The sequence below is a fragment of the Triticum dicoccoides genome, chromosome 3B (assembly GCF_002162155.2).
Source record: "Triticum dicoccoides isolate Atlit2015 ecotype Zavitan chromosome 3B, WEW_v2.0, whole genome shotgun sequence".
Lineage (NCBI taxonomy): Eukaryota > Viridiplantae > Streptophyta > Magnoliopsida > Poales > Poaceae > Triticum > Triticum dicoccoides.
The window spans coordinates 243,729,755-243,751,726 of NC_041385.1; the positions used below are offsets into that span (position 1 = coordinate 243,729,755).

At 47.1% G+C, this 21,972-nt stretch overlaps 1 protein-coding gene and 1 pseudogene across 1 annotated transcript; one reads left to right on the forward strand and one right to left on the reverse strand.

Moving 5' to 3' along the window:
* Positions 1-528: 528 nt before the first annotated feature.
* Positions 529-6,853, forward strand: LOC119279507 (annotated as a pseudogene).
* A 47-nt stretch (positions 6,854-6,900) lies between these two features.
* On the reverse strand, positions 6,901-10,424 carry LOC119275724 (titin-like). The gene is made up of 2 exons (XM_037556624.1): positions 7,258-10,424; positions 6,901-7,174 (listed from the first exon to the last, which is right to left on the reverse strand). The coding sequence occupies exons 1-2, from the start codon at positions 9,907-9,909 to the stop codon at positions 7,100-7,102; spliced, it is 2,727 nt and encodes a 908-aa protein (XP_037412521.1). The 5' UTR covers positions 9,910-10,424; the 3' UTR covers positions 6,901-7,099.
* Positions 10,425-21,972: the final 11,548 nt, after the last annotated feature.

The following is a 21,972-nucleotide window of genomic DNA, read 5'->3' on the forward strand; positions in this document are numbered from 1 at the left end:
AATGTCCGTGTTTAAAAGATACACATTTTATAAAAATCTTATGAATTTTCAACACATGTTACCGTTTTAAAAAAATGTGCAGAAATTAAGATAATGTTCATGTTTTTATTAGAAAGTTGGTGTTTCTAGAAAATGTTTGTGAATTTTAAGAAGTGTTCCCTTTCATATTTTGTTCGCGTTTTTTCGAAAGTGTACACAATTTTCAAAAAACTGTTCAGGAATTAAAAAATTGTTCATGTTTCCTATAATATTCAGAAACATCATAACTTAAAATCCCTCGATTGAAAGGATTGAAAGGAAGAGTAGATTGAATAACTCATGGCCCTTCTCTGCGTGCAATGACGTAACAAAACTCTTAAATGCCCTCAATTAATGAATGAAAAAATAGCGGATTAATTTCTTCACACGTGACGAAACCGAGAAACTAAATGTTATTTTTTTGTGTGCACACAGAGTTTTGCTTGCACATATAATTCCCATTGATTTTAAACGCATATTATTTTATCTCCCGTTGCAACGCACGGGCATATGTTCCAGCTACAACCTGTGTACATATCGTGCACAAAAGAACCGGTTTTGAACTCCGGTGTACGGGATAGATACGAGGTGTTGAACAAATCTTGTTCCGTTGTTCGTATCATCGACTCCGCGTAGGCAAGCCGGTTTCCTGGCAAGTACTGCAGTGCTACCCTCTCTCGGAGATGAGATTCGCCGGTAAACAAACCGCGTAGCTATCACCAGCCGGTTGTAAAAGGGGATTAGAAAACCCTGTGCCCGCGATCCGATCCCTCCATCGTCGCCGCCATGAAGACCTGCACCATCGTTGGCAGAGTGCAGGCCAAGGGGCACCACTTCGTGAGAATCGACGGATACTCCCACACAAAGGCGATGATGGCCACCGGCGACCACGTCCTGTCCTGCGGCTTCCCCATCGGCGGCCGCATCTGGCGCGTCAAGTACTATCCCAACGGCTCCGCCAAGGAGCATGCCGACTGGATCTCCGTCAGCCTTCTCGTCGACCCCGACACCAAGGCAGCCGCCGTGAAGGCGCGCTTCCGCTTCAGCCTTCTTGACACTGGCGGCGAGCCGGTGCCGGAATACGTCACCAGCAGCAGCGAGATACGAACGTTTCCGTCGCCGGGACCTAAAGCCGGGGGGTGGGCCTTCCCCCGCTTCGTCAAGCGACTCGACCTGGAGAACTCGGCGCACCTGAAGGACGACGGCTTCGCCATCCGGTGCGACGTCGATGTCATGAGCGACCTGGGCCTGCACGTGGAGGAGACGTTCCTCGACGTGCCGGAGCCCGACCTGCGCGTCCACCTCGCCCGCCTCCTTCGCACCAAGGACGGCGCCGACGTGGCGTTCAAGGTCGGCGACGAGACGTTCGGTGCACACAGGTGCATGCTCGCGGCACGGTCTCCGGTCTTCAAGGCGGAGATCTCCGGCCACAAGGCTGATACGTGCGTCAACATCGACGGTATGGATGCTCCGGCGTTCCAGGCTTTGCTCCACTTCATATACACGGACTCCTTGCCGGACATGGCCGGGCAAGACGTGCCTGCCGTGGTACGGCAGTTAAGTGCGGCGGCGGACAGATATCAAGTGGCAAGGCTAAAGTTGGTCTGCGAGGACAAGCTAAACAAAACCACGGCGACCGTGGATCAGCGACAGCGGCATCACCGCCACCGGTGGTTCATGGGGACGTGCTTGGAGTTTGTGAATTCGCTTCACCCTCGACGCCAACAACCACAACATTCTCTCCCGTCGACGGCGACGCCGAGCTCCACGCCGTCCGCCTCGGCCATTGTCGTCTCCGAGATGAGCGGGCACCACGTGCTCAAGATCGAAGGCTACTCGCGGACGAAGATGATGCTCCAAAGGGGACAGCATGTCGCCTCCGGAGAGTTCCAGGTTGGAGGCCACACATGGCGCATCAAGTACTACCCCAACGGCTGCGACCAGGGCAGCGCAGGCTACATATCCATGCACCTCGAATGCACGATGGTCGCCACGGGCGTCGACGTCGTGCATGCAAAAGTCAAGCTCAGCTTGCCCGGTCACGCCACGGAGTATTTTCCGTTGTGTGCTTTCACCAAAGACGAGTGCACTTTCACCAAGCACGACACTTCCCTCAGCTTCGACAGATTCGTCAAGAGGTCCGAGCTGGAGAGCTCAAGCTATCTCAGGGATGACTGCTTCAACGTCCGGTGCGACCTCGCCGTCTTCATGAACGAGGTGCGCGTGGAGCCGGCGGTGGTGGTGCCGCCGCCCGCCCTGCCCCGGCACCTTTCCCAGATGCTTTCCTATCAGGAGGGGAGCGACGTGTCGTTCAAGGTTGGCCGCGAGACATTCGCGGCGCACCGGTGCATCCTTGCTGCCCGGTCACCGGTCTTCAAGGCAGCTCGTCGGCCCCATGAAGGAGAACAAGATGAGGCTCGTGCACATCGAGGACATGGACGCGGCCGTGTTCCAGGCACTGCTCCACTTCATCTACACCGACGAGCTGCCCACCACGACCAGGAAAGAAGCGACAGCCATGGCCCAGCACCTGCTCGTCGCGGCAGACAGATACGACATGGAGAGGCTAAAGCTTGTCTGCCAAGACAAGCTGTGCAGGCACCTCGACGCGGCCACCGCGGCGACGACCCTGGCACTGGCCGAGCAGCACCAGTACCCGCGGCTCAAGGAGGCCGTCTTCGCGTTTCTCTGCAGCTCGCCTGCCAACTTGAGAGCAGTCTTAGCGAGCGATGGTTACGAGCATCTGACTGCGAGTTGCCCCTCCATTACCAAGGAGCTTGTCGCCAGGCTCGCAGCAACCCTCTAGGTAGACCTATACGAGATATCAAGTAGACGTTGTGTTACTTTGAGGGTGTGTTTTGTTGTAGGTTCCTGCCTATGTTGTCTTGCCAAATTTTTACATAAAAGTTGGCTTGTCGTTTTTATGTTGATGTCTGGGCGCAAGTCGCACGACCGGTGAATTATATGGTCCACAGTCATAGAGTTCGTGATAGAACTGTGAAGATACTGACACGAGCAAAGGTCCAATACGGATGGTCTAAGGTTTTTCTTTTATATAAACGTATTTGTTTGGCCTCAATGCTTGGCATCAATGGATGCAGAGTTCAGGGTTAGCCTCATTTTCGCAAGGAAAACAAAAGAACCCCAGTAGCCAGCGAACGTTCGCCGTGGGACATGGTAATTGCGAACATTTTGCATGACGACTTCTTCGCAGAACACATGACAACATCTGACAAACAAAGGATTTTGTGCAGAAATTGTTGTGTTTGCTTCAAAGAATTGCCATACTCTCAAGTCTCAGCATATGCAGGAACTGGTCATGGGTCTGCCCGAAACCGATATTCCAGCGAACACATAGAAGCATACTGTTCGATACAATCCTAGGGAAAGTTTATGCCAAGGGACGAGCCACAAACCTGCAGTCTGCTCCTGCCGGTCTGGCGCGGTGTCACTCCATCAAGCTTTGATGTGAAACTCCATCTCAGGTACGCCTGGCAGGCATGAGAAGATTAAAAACAACGGAAACACTAACGCCAACACGTGTGGGCGTTACTCAACTCGTCCACACGCCTTGATCGTCGTCCAGTGCCTTTTGCACGAATCTTGACACGAAAAGGTTGATTTTGTGTGCCACATAGGACGGGGCTGGTGTGTGGGTGTTGGAGAGTTTGCCCACACGCTAGCATCATGCTGCTTTGCCAGCTGCGCTATGTGGGCGAACTAGTTTCTACCCACACAATCAGCCACCTAGTTCATGCGCATGCGGGCGAACTACTTTTCGCCCACACAAAACTCCTAAGTTGTGGATGGCAACTGCAGTTAGATGAACGTGGCAACTAGGTAAACACACATGGCAACTGTGATTTTTTGCTAGACGGCAACTGCAGTTACGCGTACGTGGCAACTAGATAAACACACATGGCAACTATGGCTGGACCACACATGACAACTACTGTTTGACCATATGTGGCAAGTAGTTAATCACACACGGCAACTACGGTTTGATTACACGCGGCAACTAGCATAAATTAGCTGTAAATTAGACATGACAACTATAGTTAACCAAAACAGATAGAGTTGTCATGCTTTTATAACTAGACTTGCCATCCCGGATAACTACATCTGCCAACCAGGATGGCAACTACGCGGTGTACCTAACGTAGTTGCGTTAGGACATGTGGCCATTTTTGCTTCGTGCCACACGCGGGGGGTGGAGATGAGTAGTACTTGTTGATGTGTGGCACGAAGTAGGCGCGCCTACACGTGTGGGCAATTCTAATATCCGCCCACACACAGCCCATGTGGGCTGCCTCCTGTTCACACCACACACGCTATGTGGGCGCATGCCGAATATACCACACGTGTGGCAGTTATCGACGTCCAAAAACAAATAACTGATTTATACCTATTCAAAGCAAAGTACGCTAGATATTCTCTTCCATAGAAAGTAAAATTCCTGCTATGGAAGAGGAGCTAACAGTGGATGCTGGATTCATAGAAACGGACTGCAAAATCAAGCGAATGTTGGAGACCATTCAACCCACAAAATTTAATTCCACACACCAAGATTTCAGTTTAACTCGAGCTGTGAAACTCAGTTTCAAATTTGGGTTGTCTTGGACGCCCAACCAACCAAGGGTGGCAGATTTCTATTTTTCTTGCTGATGTCTGGTGGATGCTTAATTTAGGATTGAACTGCGGTTTTCCCAACAGTTTGATGAATCGACGGTTCAACACAATGTTCTTCAAGTTCATAAGATGCACAAGCACGTTTCTATGATCTTTGTAGTATTATGTCTTTCAACTTTCGTACTGTTGCAAAACGTGTGAATAATCTGTCTCCTTTTCCTACCAAAACTAATTCCATAGTCCCTATGTACAGTTGTCACTTGTCACGTGTGATAGGAAGTAAGTGAACCTCGTAGAGCTTAAGTGAAAGCGACAATTTTGCTATTTAAGCACAAATATCTTGCAGCATGGCAGGTGAAATAATTTGGCAATGAACAGAAAAGTACATGTACAAATCAAGTGACTTCGCAGAATGGGGTATCAAGGATGGCAATCTATAATGACTTGGAAGAACACCCAGACCAATCTCTGGAATCAACGGCAGGGCATGAGAGCCCACTTTCTGGTCATAAACTGAAAAGAATGTCACAACTATGTTCTGCAAAATTGCTTCAAGAAGAAACTAGATTATATTACCTTCTGTTGTAACCTTCGCCTTTGATACCCTTCCTTTGGTGTTTTCTCTAATAGTCCTGTAACTGAATGAGCAGTTATCTTAAGAACTTAAATGAGCAGTTAAACGAAGTGAACATTCAGCCAGTTTAATCGAACAGTAAGCCAACACAGATATGTAGAATTTCTTTCAGGAAGAATATGATGCAAGGAATGAAAGCATAAATCGATGAGACCTCATAATGCACACGAAATCCTAACCGTGAAGCAACCAGGACTGTCTTGATCATGCCATCTTTGCTTGAGTCAACTTTCAGCTAAATCAAGGTGGCTCTGGACTTCTCAGTAGGTGATATGCATAAACTTCAGTACTCCTCTTGGTAAGATATACTCCCTCTGTTACCTTTTATAAGACCTTTTAGGTCACTACTTACATAGGGAGTACGTATGGAACATGGAAACAAGGGCGATAGCCAAACCATCTTGCTCAGAATTATTCGCAATGTATATAGACGCATGCAAGCATTTTTTTTGGCATTTCTATTTACAGCACAGGCAAGGAACATGCCTCTCCAATTCAATGTAGACAAAATTCAATTGGTTCCACAATCCAAATCTACGAAACATTGTTCCTAGACAAAGTACAACGACTCCTATCCACATCAAACTCAATACAGTTAACTTTCAGCAGCAGCACCTCATGCAGAATTTAAAGATTAACAGGACGTGAAGTGAATCTTCTAGAGTTTTGAATGTGTACAAAATGTGTGGGCAATCTATTTTTCTTCTTTTCTACCAAAATTGAGTTCACAGTCCCTGTGTACAGTTTCACATGTGTAACAGGAAGTGTAAGTGAATCTCCTAGAGTTGAACACAGAACTATAAATCACTATAGTTTACAAAGCTCAAGTCTCGTATTATAGCCAGGACTGTCTTGATCATGCCATAAATATGGCTTCACAATAAACACGAGAGAATCTGACAAAAGGCTATATTAGGGCAACATGGCTTGGATAAAAGTTCTCAGAACATTGGATAAACTGAAATGTTAGAACCCTCTGAGAGCTCTTTGAAGTCAATGACAGTCAGTGAAGAGTGCAAGAGACACTTTTCATCATACACTGAAAAGATTCGCACCTATATTCTGCAGAATAACTCCAAGTTGGTTCATAGTATCTTTAGTAATCCAGTCAAATATTGAATTTCATCCTTCCTTGGCTTTGGTGTCCTGTCTTTGTTGTTCCCTCTAGGTCAGTCCTGTAACTGAACAAGTAAATCATCTCAAGATATTGAATGAGCGGTCAAACCAAGTGAATGACATTTGGACAGTTTGAGCGAAAAAGTAACCAAGAATGCTGAATTTCCTCAAAAAAGAACATAATGCATCTTGAAGTGTGAGTAGGGAAAAAGGACGAAGGATAGAAGGCATCAAAATGAAACAGCAAGTCCTAACTGGGAAGTAGACAGGACAATCTTTTTTTTTAGAAGTAGCAGACAGGATTATCTTGATCTTGCCTTCTTTGCTTCAGTCAAACTCCCAGCAAAACCAAGGTGACAACAACCTTCTCGGTAAGCACACAAATCAAGTTCAGTCCCTCCTCAGTGTCATACCAAATACGAATATAGGAAATATGTAAGAACATGGAAAGGGAAAGAAGAATAACAACCAAAGCATCTTCCCAATAAACATTTGCAAAGTCAAAACACAAACAAGCATTTTTTTCTCTTGAACTTCTGTATCAAGCATAGGAACAAAACATGCATCTCCATTTCAATGCACACAAAATTCAGTTGGATTCAGACTCCAAAATCTACGAGTCATTCTTCCTACAGAATAGAAACAGAACCTATCCACACAATCATAACACATTTTTAACTCTTAAACTTAGCAAGCAGTAACTCATGCAGAGTATTTCTTCAGAGCTCTATCCAGTCTGACATCAAAGGGAGTCGAGTACGGCTTCAGTTTTCTATCCTGCAACAGATAATTAAAGATAAGTACATCATTCGAGAATATCGATAACTATATTACCTCATTGACTTCCATGTTTACTGTACCTCTCTGTATTTGCTTGTTGTGTTGGGGATTCCATTAGATCCTGAATCAACTCTAGAAGAACCATTCGCACCACCCTTGTTGCCGGAAGAAGACTGGGCACTGGCAACTCTAGAAGAACCGTTCGCACTACCCTGTTCCTCCTCACACTTGTTGTCGGAAGAAGACTGGGCACTGGCCCTCCCCTTTGGCAATTCAGACTCTACTGCTTTTTTGGTTCCTTTGACTTCTCTATCCTCACCCCCATTCACCACGGTCGCAACTGGCAGATTCCCTGCCAGCTCTCTTGGCACAGGCAATTCATTTTCCTTTTCTACCACCATGTTGCCTTCCTCAGGAAGGTTATTCCTTGCACTAGTCCTTCCAACCCTTCCTCGCCCCCTTCCAGACCTCATCACTGCCACCACATCCTTTTTCCCGGCGACACGGCGCTTCACCACAGCAGCCCTCTTCCGCTCCCCACGGCACGTCACCATGGTTGCATCCTCATCATTCTCTAGTTCAGGGTGCTCCATGGCTTTCTGCCCCCCCTGGTGAGACGCTTCTGTAGCCTCCTCCATCTCTTCAGTGGGCTCGGCTGCAGCCGCATAAGAGATATTGTTAGCAGCAAGCTTAACGGCCCTCCTCTTTGGTAATTTCTCCTCCAACGCCTTTGCAGTTCTTTTGACCTCTCCATCCACAGCTGCTGCCTTATCCCCCTTCTTCACCGTCGTCGAAGTCAATGGCTTCCCTGTGCGTGCTCTTGACGCACTCAACTTATTTCCCCCCTGCTCCTCCTCCTCCTCAAGAACTGTGTTCATTGCACTGGCCCTTGTAGGCCTTCCCCGGCCCCTTGCAGACTTCCTCTTTGGAGGCAGTGATACAGGAGCAACTGCCGCCTCATTCTTCTTCGTTGCGCCATGGTGGATCACCACTGGGGCTTTGTCCTCCTTCTCTTTCTTCTCTGGTTCATGAGGTTCCATGTTCTTCTTCCGCCTCCCGCGACGTGTCACCACCATGGTCTCCTCCTCCTCGTCCTTCTCTGGTTCATGAGGTTCAACGGCCTTCTTCCGCCTCCCTCGGAGCGTTGCATCCACAGCCTCCTCCATCTCTTCAATGGGCGCTGCAGCCGCATTGGCACCATTATCGAAAGCGGAAAGCCGAGCACTGGCCCTCCCCTTCGGCACTTTCTCCTCCAATGAAACTGCAGCCCCTTCTACGTCTCCATCCCCAGATGCCACCTTATCCCTCTTCTGCGCCTTAGCACCCTTCAATGTCGTCGAAACGAGCAGGTCCTCAGGACGAACTCTTGATACAGCCAACTCATTTCCTCCCTGCTCTTCCACATCCTCAAGAACCATGTCGCTTGCATTAGCCTTTTTGCCACGGCCCCTTACTGACCTCATCTTTGGAGGCAATTGCGGAGGGGCGTCCGTCACCACACTCTTCTTCCTCCCTCTGCGGTTTGTCACCACCGGGGCTTCCTCCTCCTCTTCCTTCTCCGGTTTAGGGGGCTCCACAACATTCTTCAGCCTGCCACGGCGCGTCACCACTGTGGCCTCTTCCTCCTTTTCCTTCTCTGGTTCAGGGAGCTGCACAACATTCTTCTGCCTGCCACGGCGTGTCACCACTGTGGCCTCCTCTTCCTTCTCTGGTTCAGAGGGCTCCGCAACATTCTTCTGCCTGCCACTGCGTGTCACCGCCGTGGCCTCCTCCTCTTCCTTCTCTGGTTCAGAGGGCTCCACAACATTCTTCTGCCTGCCACGGCGTGTCACCGCTGTGGCCTCCTCCTTTTCCTTCTCTGAGGGCTCCACAACATTCTTCTGCCTGCCACGGCGTGTCACCGCTGTGGCCTCCTCCTTTTCCTTCTCTGAGGGCTCCACAACATTCTTCTGCCTGCCACGGCGTGTCACCGCTGTGGGCTTCTCTGGTTCAGGGGCCTGCGCAGCATTCTTCCGTCTGCCACGGCGCGTCACCGCCGTGGCCTCCTCCTTATCCACCTCCTCATTCTCTGGTGCAGAAGGCTCCACGGGCTTCATCTGCTCTCCACGGCGAGGCGCCTCCACAGTCTCCTCAATCTCAAATAGGGGCTCTGCTGCAGCCAGCTTCTGCCGTCCTCCCCGGCGCGTAACCACCTGGGGCTTCTCATCCACCGCCACTCCCTCTGCCTGTGGATCTTCCTTCTGCGTGTCGGGGTGCTGGGCGGCCGGCGGCGCTTTCTTCCGTGCGCCACGGCGGGTCACCGCAGGGGGCTTCTCCTCCGCCACCATCGGTGCCACCGCCGCCGTCTGGCGCGAGGAGCGCCTGGAACTGGGGTTGGCGGCAGGCTTGGGATCCGAATCAGGCGCGATGGAGACGGCGAGCACGGTCGAATCGCCGACCTTGATTAGGTCCCCGTGGGAAAGCGGGGCGGGAACGGAGGGCACGAGGGGCTTGCCGTTGAGGAGGGTGCCGTTGGAGGACCCGAGATCGGAGACGGCCCATCCGGCGCCGGGAGGCGGGAGGAACTCGATGACGAGGTGCTGCTGCGACGCTCCCCCGTCGCGCACGGCGAGATCGTTGCCCTTGACGACGCGACCGACGCGGAGGGCGGCGCCCGCGCTGCACTGCCGGGTCTCCCCCTCCCGTGGCCCCTTCTCCACCGCCAGGGTGAGCGTCGGCGGCGGAGCGGCCATTGGAGAGGGTGGGGATCGGAGGGTTTCCTCTTTTTTTTCCTGGCCTGTGAATGAGATTTCAAAATCAGTTTCGGGAGGGTTCGGGCGTTTTGAGCACTTCGCAGCAATCAGGGGAGGGGAGCGGGTGCACGGGCCCACAGGCAGTGTGCGTGAGAGAGAATTCGAGGCGTTCGACCGTTAACTTCTGGGATTTGGAGGCCAAGTTCGAACTAGGGCCACTCTCGGCTCCATATTCTCCAATAGCAGATTTTGGGGTTCTTTTCAGCTCCACATTCTCCAAAATCAGATTTTTAGGAAACGCCCACGGAACCGGCCGTTTCGTTCTTTTAAAAGATTAAAAGATAGCAGTACGAGATTGTGACATGAGTTGTATGCTGAAACGTCCATAATACCCTTGGTTTATGTTTGTTAACCAATGCAAGTTATTTCATATTGTTTTAGACGTAAATATGAACACGAAACGATATGAGCGTCATAAAAGGATACATATCCCATTTACCAAGCACATCAATCAATGAAAGTTGCAATTGACATGACATATGTATACCCACAAATCCTTTTATGCAATTACATTCTAAACATTGCTGGAGGCTGCATCTCTAACTATGGACATTTTGAGCATGAACAATTCTCTTTTTTGCAACTTGGCATGCTTTCAGCAGTTTTCACTTTTCACATGTTCTTCAAGCAAGAAGGAGCATTTTTTTTGAAAAGGGGGGACTCCCCGGCCTCTGCATCAGAACGATGCATACAGCCACATTTATAAATAAAAGAGGTTCAACAAGGTCTTAAAGTCTGAAAACAATATAAAACGGCAAGCTCACAAAGAGCCACAACGCCAAAAACAAAAGGCCCAAAAGCCACAACCGGCTGGCATAACAAAGATAGGTAAACTAATCGCATATCCTATTACATGACCGCCATCCAAACCGGTTGAAGATATCCCGCGCTATCATCTTCCATCGGACAGATCCAGTAACCAAACGCTCCCTGGGCTCCGTCGGAGTGAATAAGGACCACATACGGATCAGCGTAGTAGCTCGGAATAAAATCTGCAAAAAATGAATAGTTGTTGTTCTGTTAAAAGCCAAATCATTTCTGCAGTTTCAAATTGCCCACAACAACGCACATACTCCTACACGAATGTGTCTAGCTGTTTTGAACTCTATCCCAACAAGTCACGTTCCAAACAACGTACTGACCGAATTCGGAGGAGTAATGTTAAAGGCAATTTGCACGGTGCGCCACAAAACTCTCGCCAACGGGCAATCAAAGAAGAGGTGCTTAATAGTCTCGTCCCGATCACAGAAACTACACCTAGTAGATCCTGTCCAGTTGCGCTTAACCGAGTTATCCTTTGTTAAAATGACTTGTTTATGCACAAACCACATAAACACTTTAATCTTCAAAGGAACTTTGACTTTCCAAACATGTTTGGAACTAGGAATAACACTAGAGTTAATAACATCGATATACATCGACTTAACCGTGAATTCTCCAGACCTAGTAAGTTTCCAACACAACTGATCGGGCCGATGAGCTAGCTGAATCTCCATCAGTCTACTCACCAAATGAAGCCATGCTTCCCACCGGTCGCCAACAAGCACCCTCCGAAACTGAATATTAAGGGGAACGGACTGCATAATCGTTGCAAGTAGAGCATCACGTCGTTGAACAATACGATACAGGGACGGATACTGGAGCGCCAACGGCGTATCACCAAGCCAAGTATCCTCCCAGAAACGAGTATTGTTGTCATTACCGACAATAAACTTTGTTCTATTAAAGAAGGCGGCCTTGACTCTCATAAGCCCCTTCCAAAACGGCGAGTCAGTTGGTCTCACTGTCCCCTGGGACAAAGTCTTGGACTGCAGATACTTATTATGGAGAGTCTGCGCCCACATTGCGTTAGTCTCAACTGATAACTTATACAGCCACTTACTAAGAAGACATCTGTTCTTGACTTCAAGATTCTCAATACCAAGACCCCCTTGGTCCTTTGGTCGACAGATGATATCCCATTTGGCGAGTCGGTACTTTCTCTTTAGTTCATCACTCTGCCAGAAGAATCGGGATCGATAGAGGTCCAGCCTTTTCCTAACCCCAACTGGGACTTCAAAGAAAGATAAGAGGAACATCGGCATACTCGTGAGCACCTAATTAATAAGAATCAATCAGCCTCCATATGGCATAAGTTTGCCCTTCCAACAACTCAGTTTCTTCTCAAACCGATCCTCAATGCACTTCCATTCTCTGTTTGTTAGCTTAAGATGGTGAATGGGTATACCTAGGTATGTAAAAGGTAAAGCCCCAAATTCACATCCAAACAATTGCCTATAAGCCTCTTGTTCCTCCTTGGCTCTACCAAAGCAGAACAACTCGCTTTTATGAAAGTTAATCTTCAATCCGGTCAATTGTTTAAATAAGCATAACAACAGCTGAAGGAAATATGCCCTAGAGGCAATAATAAAGTTATTATTTATTTCCTCATATCATGATAAATGTTTATTATTCATGCTAGAATTGTATTATGATACATGTGTGAATACATAGACAAAACTATAGTCACTAGTATGCCTCTACTTGACTAGCTCATTAATCAAAGATGGTTATGTTTCCTGACCATAGACATGTGTTGTCATTTGATTAGTGGGATCACATCATTAGGAGAATGATGTGATTGACATGACCCATTCTGTTAGCCTAGCACTTGATCGTTTAGTATACTGCTATTGCTTTCTTCATGACTTATACAAAGTTCCTGCAACTATGAGATTGTGCAACTCCCGTTTACCGGAAGAACACTTTGTGTGCTACCAAACGTCACAACGTAACTGGGTGATTATAAAGGTGCTCTACAGGTGTTTCCGAAGGTACATGTTGGGTTGGCATAATTCGAGATTAGGATTTGTCACTCCGATTGTCGGAGAGGTATCTCTGGGCCCTCTCGGTAATACTCATCACCTAAGCCTTGCAAGCATGTAACTAATGAGTTAGTTATGAGATGACGTATTACGGAACGAGTAAAGAGACTTGCCGGTAACGAGATTGAACTAGGTATTGGATACCGACGATCAAATCTCGGGCAAGTAACATACCGATGACAAAGGGAACAAAGTATGTCGTTATGCGGTTTGACCGATAAAGATCTTCGTAGAATATGTAGGAACCAATATGGGCATCCAGGTCCCGCTATTGGTTATTGACCGAGAATGGTTTTAGGTCATGACTACATAGTGTTCGAACCCGTAGGGTCCGCACGCTTAACGTTTTGATGACAGTTTTATTATGAGTTTATAAGTTTTGATGTACTGAAGTTTGTTCGGAGTCCCGGATGTGATCACGGACATGACGAGGAGTCTCGAAATGGTCGAGACATAAAGATTGATATATTGGAAGCCTATGTTTGGACTTCGGAATGGTTCCGGGTGAAAACGGGATTTTACCGGAACACCGGGGGGTTACCGGAACCCTCCCGGGGGTTAATGGGCCTTAGTGGGCCATGAGGGAGAAGAGGAAGGGCCGGCCAGGGCAGGCCACGCGCCCCCTTCCCCCTAGTCCGAATAGGACAAGAGAGGGGGGGCGGCGCCCCCCTTCCCTCTTTCCCTCCCCCCAAGTCCTAATCCAACTAGGAAAGGGGGGGGGGGGGGGGGAGTCCTACTCCCGGTGGGAGTAGGACTCCTCCGGCGCGCCTCCTCCAAGGGCCGGCCGCACCCCCCTTGCTCCTTTATATACGGGGACAGGGGGCACCCCATAGACACAAGTTGATCTACGGATCGTTCCTTAGCCGTGTGCGGTGCCCCCTTCCACCATATTCCACCTCGGCCATATCGTCGCGAAGCTTAGGCGAAGCCCTGCGCCGGTAGAACATCAAGATCGTCACCACGCCGTCGTGCTGACGGAACTCTCCCTTGACACTCGGCTGGATCGGAGTTCGAGGGACGTCATCGAGCTGAACGTGTGCTGAACTCGGAGGCTCCGTACGTTCGGTGCTTGGATCGGTCGGATCGTGAAGACGTACGACTACATCAACCGCGTTGTGCTAACGCTTCCGCTTACGGTCTACGAGGGTAGGTGGACATACACTCTCCCCTCTCGTTGCTATGCCATCACCATGATCTTGCGTGTGCGTAGGAAATTTTTTGAAATTACTACGTTCCCCAACAGTGGCATCCGAGCGTAGGTTTTATGCGTTGATGTTATATGCACGAGTAGAACACAAGTGAGTTGTGGATGATATAAGTCATAGTGCCTACCAGCATGTCATACTTTGGTTCAGCGGTATTGTGAGATGAAGCGGCCCGGACCGACATTACGCGTACGCTTACGCGAGACTGGTTTCACCGTTACGAGCACTCGTGCTTAAAGGTGGCTGGCGGGTGTCTGTCTCTCTCACTTTAGTTGAACCGAGTGTGGCTATGCCCGGTCCTTGTGAAGGTTAAAACGGAGTCTATTTGACAAACTATCGTTGTGGTTTTGATGCGTAGGTAAGAACGATTCTTGTTAAGCCCGTAGCAGCCACGTAAAATTTGCAACAACAAAGTAGAGGACGTCTAACTTGTTTTTGCAGGGCATGTTGTGATGTGATATGTTCAAGACGTGATACTATATTTTATTGTATGAGATGATCATGTTTTGTAACCGAAGTTATCGGCAACTGGCAGGAGCCATATGGTTGTCGCTTTATTGTATGAAATGCAGACGCCCTGTAATTGCTTTACTTTATCACTAAGCGGTAGCGATAGTCGTAGAAGCAATAGATGGCGTAAACGACAACGATGCTACGATGAAGATCAAGGTGTCGGCGCCGGTGACGATGGTGATCATGACGGTGCTTCGAAGATGGAGATCACAAGCACAAGATGATGATGGCCATATCATATCACTTATATTGATTGCATGTGATGTTTATCCTTTATGCATCTTATCTTGCTTTGATTGATGGTAGCATTTTAAGATGATCTCTCACTAAAATTATCAAGTAGTGTTCTCCCTGAGTATGCACCGTTGCCAAAGTTCGTCGTGCCGAGACACCACGTGATGATCGGGTGTGATAAGCTCTACGTCCATCTACAACGGGTGCAAGCCAGTTTTGCACACGCACAATACTCAGGTTAAACTTGACGAGCCTAGCATATGCAGATATGGCCTCAGAACACGGAGACCGAAAGGTCGAGCGTGAATCATATAGTAGATATGATCAACATAATGATGTTCACCATTGAAAACTACTCCATCTCACGTGATGATCGGTTATGGTTTAGTTGATTTGGATCACGTGATCACTTAGATGACTAGAGAGATGTCTGTCTAAGTGGGAGTTCTTAAGTAATATGATTAATTGAACTTAAATTTATCATGAACTTAGTACCTGATAGTATCTTGCTTGTCTATGTTTGTTTGTAGATAGATGGCTCGTGCTGTTGTTCTGTTGAATTTTAATGCGTTCCTTGAGAAAGCAAAGTTGAAAGATGATGGTAGCAATTACACGGACTGGGTCCGTAACCTGAGGATTATCCTCATTGCTGCACAGAAGAGTTACGTCTTGGAAGCACCGCTGGGTGCCAGGCCTGCTGCTGATGCAACTGACGACGTTAAGAACGTCTGGCAGAGCAAAGGTGATGACTACTCTATAGTTCAGTGTGCCATGCTTTACGGCTTAGAACCGGGTCTTCAACGACGTTTTGAACGTCATGGAGCATATGAGATGTTCCAGGAGTTGAAGTTAATATTTCAAGCAAATGCCCGGATTGAGAGATATGAAGTCTCCAATAAGTTCTATAGCTGCAAGATGGAGGAGAATAGTTCTGTCAGTGAACATATACTCAGAATGTCTGGGTATAACAATCACTTGATTCAACTGGGAGTTAATCTTCCTGATGATAGTGTCATTGACATAATTCTTCAATCACTGCCACCAAGCTACAAGAGCTTCATGATAAACTATAATATGCAAGGGATGAACAAGACTATTCCCGAGCTCTTCGCGATGCTGAAAGCCGCGGAGGTAGAAATCAAGAAGGAGCATCAAGTGTTGATGGTCAACAAGACCACTAGTTTCAAGAAGAAGGGCAAAGGGAAGAAGAAGGGGAACTTCAAAAAGAACGGCAAGCAAGTTGCTGCTCAAGAGAAGAAACCCAAGTCTGGACCTAAGCCTGAAACTGAGTGCTTCTACTGCAGGCAGACTGGTCACTGGAAGCGGAACTGCCCCAAGTATTTGGCGGATAAGAAGGATGGCAAAGTGAACAAAGGTATATGTGATATACATGTTATTGATGTGTACCTAACTAGAGCTCGTAGTAGCACCTGGGTATTTGATACTGGTTCTGTTGCTAATATTTGCAACTCGAAACAGGGACTACGGAATAAGCGAACACTGGCCAAGGACGAGGTGACGATGCGCGTGGGAAACGGCTCCAAAGTCGATGTGATCGCGGTCGGCACGCTACCTCTACATCTACCATCGGGATTAGTTTTAGACCTGAATAATTGTTATTTGGTGCCTGCGTTGAGCATGAACATTATATCTGGATCTTGTTTGATGCGAGACGGTTATTCATTTAAATCAGAGAATAATGGTTGTTCTATTTATATGAGTAATATCTTTTATGGTCATGCGCCCTTGAAGAGTGGTCTATTTTTATTGAATCTCGATAGTACTGATACACATATTCATAATGTTGAAGCCAAAAGATGCAGAGTTGATAATGATAGTGCAACTTATTTGTGGCACTGCCGTTTAGGTCATATCGGTGTAAAACGCATGAAGAAACTCCATACTGATGGACTTCTAGAATCACTTGATTATGAATCACTTGGTACTTGCGAACCGTGCCTTATGAGCAAGATGACTAAAACACCGTTCTCCGGAACTATGGAGAGAGCAACAGATTTGTTGGAAATCATACATACAGATGTATGTGGTCCGATGAATGTTGAGGCTCGTGGCGGATATCGTTATTTTCTCACCTTCACAGATGATTTAAGCAGATATGGGTATATCTACTTAATGAAGCACAAGTCTGAAACATTTGAAAAGTTCAAAGAATTTCAGAGTGAAGTAGAAAATCATCGTAACAAGAAAATAAAATTTCTACGATCTGATCGTGGAGGAGAATATTTGAGTTACGAGTTTGGTTTACATTTGAAACATTGCGGAATAGTTTCGCAACTCACGCCACCTGGAACACCACAACGAAATGGTGTGTCCGAACGTCGTAATCATAATTTACTTGATATAGTGCGATCTATGATGTCTCTTACCGATTTACCGCTATCGTTTTGGGGTTATGCTTTAGAGACGGCCGCATTCACGTTAAATAGGGCACCATCAAAATCCGTTGAGACGACACCTTATGAACTGTGGTTTGGCAAGAAACCAAAGTTGTCGTTTCTTAAAGTTTGGGGCTGTGATGCTTATGTGAAGAAACTTCAACCAGATAAGCTCGAACCCAAATCAGAGAAATGTGTCTTCATAGGATACCCAAAAGAGACTGTTGGGTACACCTTCTATCACAGATCCGAAGGCAAGACATTCGTTGCTAAGAATGGATCCTTTCTAGAGAAGGAATTTCTCTCGAAAGAAGTGAGTGGGAGGAAAGTAGAACTTGATGAGATAACTGTATCTACTCCCTTATTGGAAGGTAGTTCATCACAAGAACCGGTTCCCGTGACAACTACACCAATTAGTGAGGAAGCTAATGATATTGATCATGAAACTTCAGATCAAGTTTCTACTGAACCTCGTAGGTCTACCAGAGTAAGATCCGCACCAGAGTGGTACGGTAATCCTATTCTGGAAGTCATGTTACTTGACCATGATGAACCTACGAACTATGAGGAAGCGATGATGAGCCCAGATTTCGCAAAATGGCTAGAAGCCATGAAATCTGAGATGGGATCCATGTATGAAAACAAAGTATGGACTTTGGTTGACTTGTCCGATGATCGGCAAGCCATTGAGAATAAATGGATCTTTAAGAAGAAGACTGACGCTGATGGTAATGTTACTGTCTATAAAGCTCGACTTGTTGCGAAAGGTTTTCGACAAGTTCAAGGGGTTGACTACGATGAGACTTTCTCACCCGTAGCGATGCTTAAGTCTGTCCGAATCATGTTGGCTATTGCTGCATTTCATGATTATGAAATTTGGCAAATGGATGTCAAGACTGCATTCTTGAATGGATTTCTAGAAGAAGAGTTGTATATGATGCAGCCGGAAGGTTTTGTTGATCCAAAAGGTGCTAACAAAGTGTGCAAGCTCCAGCGTTCCATTTATGGACTGGTGCAAGCATCTCGGAGTTGGAATAAACGCTTTGATAGTGTGATCAAAGCATATGGTTTTATACAGACTTTTGGAGAAGCCTGTATTTAGAAGAAAGTGAGTGGGAGCTCTGTAGCATTTCTAGTTTTATATGTTGATGACATATTATTAATTGGAAATGATATAGAATTTCTGGATAGCATAAAGGGATACTTGAATAAAAGTTTTTCAATGAAAGACCTCGGTGAAGCTGCTTACATATTGGGCATCAAGATCTATAGAGATAGATTAAGACGCTTAATAGGACTTTCACAAAGCACATACCTTGACAAGATTTTGAAAAAGTTCAAAATGGATCAGGCAAAGAAAGGATTCTTGCCTGTGCTACAAGGTGTGAAGTTGAGTCAAACTCAATGCCTGACCACAACAGAAGATAGAGAGAAAATGAAAAATGTTCCCTATGCTTCAGCCATAGGCTCTATCATGTATGCAATGCTGTGTACCAGACCTGACGTATGCTTAGCAATAAGCTTGGCAGGAAGGTACCAAAGTAATCCAGGAGTGGATCACTGGACAACGGTCAAGAACATCCTGAAATACCTGAAAAGGACTAAGGATATGTTTCTCGTATATGGAGGTGACAAAGAGCTAGTCGTAAATGGTTACGTCGATGCAAGCTTTGACACTGATCCGGACGATTCTAAATCGCAAACCGGATACGTGTTTATATTAAACGGTGGAGCTGTAAGTTGGTGCAGTTCTAAACAAAGCGTTGTGGCGGGATCTACATGTGAAGCAAAGTACATAGCTGCTTCTGAAGTAGCAAATGAAGGAGTCTGGATGAAGGAGTTCATTTCCGATCTAGGTGTCATACCTAGTGCATCGGAACCAATGAAGATCTTGTGTGACAATACTGGTGCAATTGCTTTGGCAAAGGAATCCAGATTTCACAAGAGGACCAAGCACATCAAGAGACGCTTCAATTCCATTTGGGACCAAGTCCAAGTGGGAGACATAGAGATTTGCAAGATACATACGGATCTGAATGTTGCAGACCCGTTGACTAAGCCTCTCTCACGAGCAAAACATGATCAGCACCAAGACTCCATGGGTGTTAGAATCATTACTATGTAATCTAGATTATTGACTCTAGTGCAAGTGGGAGACTGAAGGAAATATGCCCTAGAGGCAATAATAAAGTTATTATTTATTTCCTCATATCATGATAAATGTTTATTATTCATGCTAGAATTGTATTAACCGGAAACATGATACATGTGTGAATACATAGACAAAACTATAGTCACTAGTATGCCTCTACTTGACTAGCTCATTAATCAAAGATGGTTATGTTTCCTGACCATAGACATGTGTTGTCATTTGATTAGTGGGATCACATCATTAGGAGAATGATGTGATTGACATGACCCATTCTGTTAGCCTAGCACTTGATCGTTTAGTATACTGCTATTGCTTTCTTCATGACTTATACAAAGTTCCTGCAACTATGAGATTGTGCAACTCCCGTTTACCGGAAGAACACTTTGTGTGCTACCAAACGTCACAACGTAACTGGGTGATTATAAAGGTGCTCTACAGGTGTTTCCAAAGGTACATGTCGGGTTGGCATAATTCGAGATTAGGATTTGTCACTCCGATTGTCGGAGAGGTACTCTGGGCCCTCTCGGTAATACTCATCACCTAAGCCTTGCAAGCATGTAACTAATGAGTTAGTTATGAGATGACGTATTACGGAACGAGTAAAGAGACTTGCCGTTAACGAGATTGAACTAGTTATTGGATACCGACGATCAAATCTCGGGCAAGTAACATACCGATGACAAAGGGAACAAAGTATGTTGTTATGCGGTTTGACCGATAAAGATCTTCGTAGAATATATAGGAACCAATATGGGCATCCAGGTCCCACTATTGGTTATTGACCGAGAATGGTTTTAGGTCATGACTACATAGTTCTCGAACCCGTAGGGTCCGCACACTTAACGTTTCGATGACAGTTTTATTATGAGTTTATAAGTTTTGATGTACCGAAGTTTGTTTGGAGTCCCGGATGTGATCACGGACATGACGAGGAGTCTCGAAATGGTCGAGACATAAAGATTGATATATTGGAAGCCTATGTTTGGACTTCGAAATGGTTCCGGGTGAAAACGGGATTTTACCGGAACACCGGGGGGTTACCGGAACCCTCCCGGGGGTTAATGGGCCTTAGTGGGCCATGAGGGAGAAGAGGAAGGGCCGGCCAGGGCAGGCCGCGCGCCCCCTCCCCCCTAGTCCAAATAGGACAAGGAGAGGGGGGGCGGCACCCCCCTTCCCTCTTTCCCTCCCCCCAAGTCCTAATCCAACTAGGAAAGGGGGGGGGAGTCCTACTCCCGGTGGGAGTAGGACTCCTCCGGCGCGCCTCCTCCAAGGGCCGGCCGCACCCCCCCTTGCTCCTTTATATACGGGGGCAGGGGGCACCCCATAGACACAAGTTGATCTACGGATCATTCCTTAGCCGTGTGCGGTGCCCCCTTCCACCATATTCCACCTCGGTCATATCGTCGCGAAGCTTAGGTGAAGCCCTGCGCCGGTAGAACATCAAGATCGTCACCACGCCGTCGTGCTGACGGAACTCTCCCTCGACACTCGGCTTGATCGGAGTTGGAGGGACGTCATCGAGCTGAACGTGTGCTGAACTCGGAGGCTCCAAACGTTCGGTGCTTGGATCGGTCGGATTGTGAAGACGCACGACTACATCAACCGCGTTGTGCTAACGCTTCCGCTTAAGGTCTACGAGGGTACGTGGACATACAGTCTCCCCTCTCGTTGCTATGCCATCACCATGATCTTGCGTGTGCGTAGGAATTTTTTTGAAATTACTACGTTCCCCAACACCAGCTTCATATTTCTCGCTTTTGCCAAGTCATGCTCCATAAAGATGATTTTATCATCAGCGTACTGCAGAATGGACACACCACCATCAACTAGATGAGGCACCAAGCCACCCACCTGACCGGCCTCCTTTTCCCTTCCTATGAGAATTGCCAACATGTCAACCACAATGTTGAACAGAATAGGAGACATTGGATCACCTTGTCTCAGGCCCTTGTGTGTCTGGAAATAATGACCTATATCGTCATTCACTTTAATTCCAACACTCCCTTTTTGCGTGAAAGATTCTACCTGGCGTCGCCAAGCTTCATCAAAACCCTTCATGCGTAAGGCCTGTTGAAGGAAAGGCCACTTGACTTTGTCGTACGCTTTCTCGAAATCCACTTTGAAAACAACTCCATCTAGCTTTTTCATGTGGATCTCATGGAGCGTTTCATGAAGGACCACAACCCCTACAAGGATGCTCCTGTCCGACATGAAAGCAGTTTGGGTAGGCTGCACCACAGCATGCCTGATCTGTGTAAGCCTATTAGTCCCGACCTTGGTAAAATTTTTGAAACTAACATTAAGAAGACAGATGGGCCTGAGTTGCTCAATTCTCACAGCCTCTGTTTTCTTAGGGAGAAGGAGCATATCTATCAGCACAACACATCAAGTAGCAGCATGTCCAAAAGCAAAACACCAAGCCATTGCAGTTAGCAGCATCACATTCACACACACATCCATATCCATGCACACACACGCACCACACTTTGCGTGCACACACGACACAACATACAAATGAGTTGGGCAGAGGCGACCGTCGAGGAAGAGGAGTGGCAGCTCCATGAGCAAGGAATAGCAGCTTGATGAGCAAGGAGCGGTGGGAGATGGTCAATCGAATATTGTTGAGGCTTCCAATTACA

What these genes read in the sequence shown, in the direction of transcription:
- LOC119275724 (XM_037556624.1), bottom strand. Translation starts at nt 9,909, where the DNA reads ATGGCCGCTCCGCCGCCGACGCTCACCCTGGCGGTGGAGAAGGGGCCA. An exon ending in CAACAAGCAAATACAGAGAG is followed by an intron (nt 7,175 to 7,257) that starts GTACAGTAAACA and finishes TATCTGTTGCAG; the next exon opens with GATAGAAAACTGAAGCCGTA.